This window comes from Halyomorpha halys, unplaced genomic scaffold (assembly GCF_000696795.3).
Source record: "Halyomorpha halys isolate HHAL.00 unplaced genomic scaffold, Hhal_1.1 Scaffold937.1, whole genome shotgun sequence".
In the NCBI taxonomy this organism is placed as follows: domain Eukaryota; kingdom Metazoa; phylum Arthropoda; class Insecta; order Hemiptera; family Pentatomidae; genus Halyomorpha; species Halyomorpha halys.
Genome location: NW_027109000.1, coordinates 204370 through 211523, shown reverse-complemented (window position 1 = coordinate 211523; position 7154 = coordinate 204370). Strand labels below are relative to the sequence as shown.

At 33.5% G+C, this 7154-nt stretch overlaps 1 protein-coding gene across 6 annotated transcripts in view; it reads left to right on the top strand.

Annotated features, from left to right (window-relative positions):
* Positions 1-7154, top strand: part of LOC106687250 (uncharacterized protein MCAP_0864) — a 58951-nt gene that overhangs the window by 20919 nt on the left and 30878 nt on the right. For all 6 annotated transcript variants that reach the window (XM_014431019.2, XM_014431022.2, XM_014431020.2 and 3 more), the window contains one exon: positions 4753-4821. In XM_014431019.2, coding sequence (XP_014286505.1) covers positions 4753-4821 — 69 coding nt within the window. The remainder of the gene's footprint in view (positions 1-4752; positions 4822-7154) is intronic.

Genomic DNA, 7154 nt, shown 5'->3' with positions numbered 1-7154 from the left:
CAATGGGTGGTTCCTTCCCAAGATTTTCAGGTGTATATGAAACATACTACATATTTACCTATTGTATTATTTTGTACAGTTGTAAATTACATTAAATAAATAATTTAAAATAAAAAATATTTCAATATTAAATTTTTTCACTGTGCAAAAGAGGTTTTCAATTATTTGATTAAATAAATTAAAGTATGATTCGTTAAAGGAACTTTAAATAACGCTTGAAGTAGAATTATTTGTTACAATTTTCAGCACTTAAGTGTAATCAAAGTTCCAATTAGCTGGGGATACATTCCGTAAATATGCTGCGTATACAGATACCTTGAATACAGATTGGTAATTAGTACGGTATTATTGGAGATGTGTTCTGAGATCACAAAATAAACATAAAAAATATGTAATAAAAGCAACTTAATGAGAAATTTTTTAATAATATTAATAATTATCATCATGCTTAGACCTGTTTGATTTATTCTTTAATCTTAGGTTAGAGAATTAAGTCTTTTTTTTTTTTTTTTTTAGTAAGTCATTTTGCAGATGACTCACCAAGGTCTAAACCATATGTGGGCAATCCCCGGTCGTCTGTAAGATTTGATCCGGCCCGTGAGACATTTTGAAAAACCCAATTAAAAAAAAATATTACACTACTTACTCATACTCAAGTAAGCGAGCAAGCCGAGTGGTGGCGGTTATCAAAGAGTAGGGCAGCCTCAATCAAAGTCTTTTAGTACAAGAGCCGGAAAGAAAAAAAGGCAGTTATCTCACCCCAATTTTTGATTACTTCAATAAAAACCATGTATAATTACTAGTCAAAATCGATGAATCTAGGTAGGGGTATTAAAAATGGCGGCTGTTTCAAAACTTTAAAAAAACATTGATTTTTCATTCGGAGCTCTATATCTTAAAAACTACCAACAATAAGAGAAAATCTAAGAGAACATTATTTAAAGAAGAGTAAATTTGCTAAACTAGTAGCCCTAAAAGAGCTATTTACGTCCAATAGTTCTCGAGATATAGCTTTTTAAAAAGAAAAATTTCATAAAAATCTACTTAAAGATTAGTAGTTAGTTAATTTATTTTGAGAAATCTATATCTCAGGAACTATGTAACATACTGATGTCTTTTAGCATTCAAATTAATACTTGTTTAATAGACTATAAAGAAGTTTCTGACCTTTACCTTCGTAGGAATAGTAGTTTTCATGATATTTACTAAAATAAATTGATTTATAGTTGTTCAGACAATAAATTTGATTTATGAAAAACTTTATTTCAGAAACCATTGGACGTACTGATGTCTGCCAGCACTCAAATTAAAGCTAGTCAAATTTACTACAAAATAGTTAATTATGTTTGTCTTTGTAGGGGTAGTAGTTTTTATGATATTCACATATGAATTTAATTTTGGCAAATGAAAATTTGTCCGAACAACAATAAATCAATTCATTTTAGCATATTTCATGTAAACTATTATTCCTACAAAGATAAACATCATAAAATACTTTATAGCTCATTAAACTAGCTTTAATGTGAGTGCTAATAGACATCTGTACGTTTAATGGTTTTTGAGATATAAATTTTTTAAAATAAGTTCACTAACTACTGATCTTTTAGTATGTTCCATACAACATTTTTATGAAATGTTGCCTTTTAAAAAGCTATATCTCGAAAACTATTTAATATAAATAACTATTAGGGCTCATATTTTAGCAAATTTACTCTTCTTTAAATGATGTTCTCTTAGGTTTTCTTGTCTTGTTCCTAATTTTTAAGATATAGAGCTCCGAATGAAAAATTAGTTTTATTAATCGCTTTGAAACAGCCACCATTTTTTATTCCCCCTACCTATACTTGGCAGACTCATCAATTTTGACTATTAATTATACATAGTTTTCATTAAAGTAATCAGAAATTGGGGTGAGATAACTGCCTTTTTTCTCCTCTTGGGCTCTTGTACTATCTGATTTTTATTGCCTCACTGGCGGCACAACAGAAGAATATTGCTTCTCAATTGTTGTACACTAGACAGTTCTAGAACTTTCCTTTATTTTAATGAAGGCCATCACTGTGGGTAGATGACCCGAACTTTAGTTCAGTTCTATTTGAGCTACTGAGTTGATAACTTTAACAAGCGATATCCTAGCGAACTGCTAGTGCCGTCAATTTGCTTTGTGACTTTGTGTGCATCTTGAGTGCTTGCTAATTCTATTTTGTTATTAAGTTTATCAAATAAAAAGTAAATGAAAATGATGTCTGGTGGAAAGAAACGAAAAGTAGATGCAGAGTGGTGACCTAAGTCAAATGGCGTTTCAAGAAAAATAGACTGAAGAATTCTTTTTTATCTTGCACAATGGTAAGCCTATTTGTTTGCTGTGTAATGAATCCATTTCAGTGATGAAAGAATTCAATATAAAGAGGCATTGCTCAACTAAGCATCATATGCTGCACTCACTGACAGGACAAATAAGAAAAGACAAAATCCAGAAGCTTACCGAAAATTTGGAAAAACAGCAGCAAATGTTTCATACACAACACATTGTGAACACAACATGACAATGTGAAAGCTAGTTTTATAGTTTGTTCAAAATTGGCAGTCATTAAAACCATTTGCTAAAGGAGAATTTATCAAGGAGTGTATGTTAGAAGTTTGCAGTGTTTTGTGTCCTGGAAAGAAAAATGAATTTGGAAAAATTAGTTTGTCAAGACAAACTGTTGTCCGATGTATAGAAATGATATAAAAATTATTGACTAACCATATGGCTGGTTTTGAGTCATTTTCCGTAGCTAGCATTAGACGAGAGCACCGATTTGTCCGAAACAGCTCAACTAGCCAGTTATATATAGCCATATTTATTCGAGGTGTTGATTAAGAGTTAACTGTTACTGAAGAATTGCTTGCTTTACAGCCACTAAAAGGAACCACTACAGGAGAGGATATTTTTAATAAAGTTCAAAAGGCATTCACAAGTTTTGGCTTACCATGGTCAAAACTAGTTGGCATATGCACTGATGGTGCACCTTCTATGATCGGCTCATGTAAAGGTTTCATTGGAGTTTTGAATGAAAAAGCAACTGAATTAAATGTGCAAAAAGATGATTTGATAGTCCTTCATTACATTATCCACCAACAGAACTTGTGTTCCATTCGACTCCAGAATGATATGAATGTGGTAGTAAAAACCATCAATTTTATTCGATCCCGAGGGCTTATTCTCGTCAGTTTTTGGATGAAATATCAGCTGAATATGACAACGTAACATATAATTGTGAAGTCAGATGGCTAAGTTAAGGGAAAATGCTGAAACGATTTTACGAGCTCAGAAGTGAGATAGTAGATTTAATGCAAATAAAAGATAAACCACTATCTGAATTGATTGACCCAAAATGGATATGTGACTTAGCGTTTCTGGTCGACCTCACAGGCTATTGGTTCAGGTGAATGATTTAAATTTGAAACTTCAAAAACAAGGACAGTGAGTAAATGATTTGTACAGCCATTTGAAAGCGTTTCAGAACAAAATCCGCTTGTGGGAGGCACAAATGCTGTCTGGTAACAGTTACCATTTCACCATGCTCTCTGCGTATCTAAATATTGCTTATGCTCATTATGCTGAAGAACTCAAGTTACTGTTGGAGCAATTTTCGAACAGATTTAGTGATTACAAAAACATGGAAGACTGTTTCAATTTATTTGCTACTCCAACAAAAAGTAATGTAGAAAATGCTCTAATACACTTGCAAATGGAGTTGATCGAGATTCAAGAAAACTTACTCCTAAATCTAAATTTGAAGACGTGGAGTTATGCGATTTCTATAAAAAATATCTTGAAGAAGATCATTTTCCGCAGCTTAGAAAATTCACAAGAAGATTGATTTGTGCATTTGGTAGTACTTATAAATGCAAACAGTTCTTTTCAATGATGAATAATAAATCAAACCATCGTTCAAGGTTGACTGACTATAATTTAGAAAATTCTTTATGTCTTTATTTCAGTGGAATTAATCCAAACATCGATGGATTAGTTTCCCAAATACAAGCTCAGGTGTCTCATTGATTTCGTTGTCGCTATTTAACTTTTGTAGTTTGTAGTAATTCCAAATTTCATGATTCATTATAGTGTTATATCTATTTTTTTCATTCCATTTTGTTATTTTACTAAATTATATTATAATAACAATGTTTTATTGTTTCATATCTGCTATCTATCGTTAAAAATCATGAACACTACTTTTAAGTGTGGTCTGCGAATGTATTTGCACATTAAAGTTTGGTCCACAACATGTCAAATGTTGCCTAGACTTGGCCTAAACATTCAAACATTTCTATTTTTATCTTAAGTGGCAACAAAACTTTTCTGTTTCTTTTACCTAACACTTTAAATCTCTAATAAAGCATAATATTTACTCAAAATTAATTATTGAAGAAATAAAATAAAAAATCCCAACAATCTTGGGGAGATATTTTTATCAAAAGCCATTGTGGCTTGTGTGATCTGAGACTATTTGTGAAGAATTTTTAGCCATGTGGCATTAAGACTTTTTATTTATAAATAGTTGGATACTTTTTGATTTTAGGGGTGAATAAATAGGTATTATTTTCAAAATACAATGCATAGTATGTCTCGGAAGAAAGAAATTTCCTATGAATATAAGTAATGGTCAGTATTTTTTAATTCCTAAATACTGAAACCACAATTAATGAATCATGAATAAGGATTTTTGACTGAACAGCAATATATAATTCCTCTCTTGTTTTCAGTGCCTTGAATGGAACTGACGGTGTATCATTTACTTGTGGTGCTACAGCAATAGACTTACTGAACGAAAGGTAACTATGTTTCTTTTAATGTTATTGTTGAGTTGGCTTTGAATAATGACTTAGTTCTGACTCCTAATTAATATATAAGGTACTATGTGCCAGAAGGCCTCGACAATATGCGTTCAGTTGGTTAGGTAGCTGGATAGGAGATGAGTTGATAGTATGAGTCTTAAGGGAACCAGCCATAAATCCTCACAGGATGGAAACTTCACTCCGTAGAGAACCAGCGTATCAGTTGTGAGGGAGATGATAAGTCCTACAAGAACTAGTTGTAGGTTCTTGCAGGAAGGGAACTTCACTCTGTAACTAGCCCTTCAATTGTGAAAGGGATTCCAAGTCCTATTGGAACTGTCTGTAGGTCCTCACAAAAGGAATAAGAGGTATAGGAAAGAGAAAAGATCCAGTGAATTTAGAGTCAAATAAAATTCCAATATACTGTAATATTAAAAAATTATTTTAAAGGAAAATTGATAGTTTTAACTTATTCTCATATCTTGAGTATAGCTTGGGTTCAAATGAGAAGTTTCAATATTAAATAGATTTTTATTTTTCATTGGCGCGACAGACCGTGGAGGTCCAAGGCTTCGTGCGATTGTATTTCTTAAATACATCGCGCGTTTCCTGACGTGGTTTCCATAGGGTGGGTCCGTCCCTCCCACGCCTATTTTTGTGAGTGCCACCCAATGGCTCACGGGCCTCACAAATGCCTGGGGGGAGATTGTGAGTGAATATTGCATGATTTTATGCTTGAAAAATCCCAGGTAGGCCCGGGCTGGAACTCGCAATCTATGGGTTGGCAGACAGGCGTGTTACCACGCTGCTACCGTTACCATAGGAGAATTTTATAACATTTTTTAGACTCTTAATCCCAGGGCAGGTTTCTAGCCAAACAGAACACTTATCTTTAATAACACTTTTACAATTATACTTAATTATATGTTGAGCAACACTAACCAATTTATACTCTTCTTTGATGAATGACTTTTTGATGTCTTCTATTTCAACAAACTAACACTGTCTTTTAAACAAAGCATTTGGTCCTCTTACAGTTTTCAACACAAACAAACTCTCGGTGATCCAAACGAAGAAAGTATCTTATTATTCTTGGATTTTCCTTTGATGTCTTCTTTTTCAAGATGTCTACCAGTGAGAGTAGACAAAGGTATGTTCAGGACCTCCTGCCTCCAGGAACTGTCCTTCTCCCATGTCTAAACATCAAGTGATCCAAACAAAGCTTTGTTCTTTCCCCTTCTCTAGGTCTTCGTTCTCAACATCGATTGTAACATTACGGCTTTGAGTTTTTTATTATGATTTCCTTTATGAATGATTTTCTTTAATATTTATTCTTAACTTCTATTTTTTCTTAAATTTACTAGGCACCGTGTAGGAGTGATGGTCATAGTATTATTTTGTAGATGAGTAATTTGAGTCAGAGTGACAGCTCTGGTGAGTAGATGTGGTGTTTAAGTTGGTATGATGTTGATTTGACGATTTGTATTCTGTTCTGTATGTGTGCAGTGAAAGATAGAAGTGAGAGAAAGAAGTGTTTCTAGTTTAATGCCTGGGTATGTGAGATGTTTCCTGGTTTTTATTGTCTGTTCGTTGAGTTTGGGTGCTCTGTTGGGAGTTTTATTGTATGAGAAAGTGATGGTGTCCGTTTTTTGTGGGTTGATGTGAATGTTTATGTCTTGTAGTTTGTTAGCGATGAGTTGGGCTGCTGCGGCGGCCTTGTCTGCATTCATGCTCGCCGAGTATATGGCTATGTCATCAGCATATGCAGATATTTGAGCATCGTCAAATTTAGTCTCGACTATGTGGGCAGTATATATGTTGAATAAAACTGGCACAAGGATTGAACCCTGGGGAACGCCACAAGTGATGGGCTTGGAGGTGGAGATTTCAGTTTTGACCCGGACTGAGAAAGTCTGATCACTGATATAGGACCCAATTATGTCGACCAGCTGGTCCAGGAATTGGTGAAGCCTGAGTTGTTGGATTAGTGTGGAGTGGGATACAGAGTCAAATGCTTGTGTACAGTCTAGTGAGATCATGGCTGTGGAAAGATTCCTATTTAGGTTGTTTGCTGCATCACTTTGCAGCTGAACACTTTTTTTTTTTGTTTTTTGTCTTACCTCCTATTTTATTTATTTAATCATGTACAATTATATATACTACTTAGAACTAAGGATTATATATACACTACATACAATTTATCTTTGTTTGCCTTACGGCATGACACTTTTTTTTTTTTTTTTGTACCCTCCTAAAATTTAAATTAGTTTCTTATGTGTACATATGGTGAGGTGTGCCATATGTACAGCTGGTATTTTTGATACCTTTCA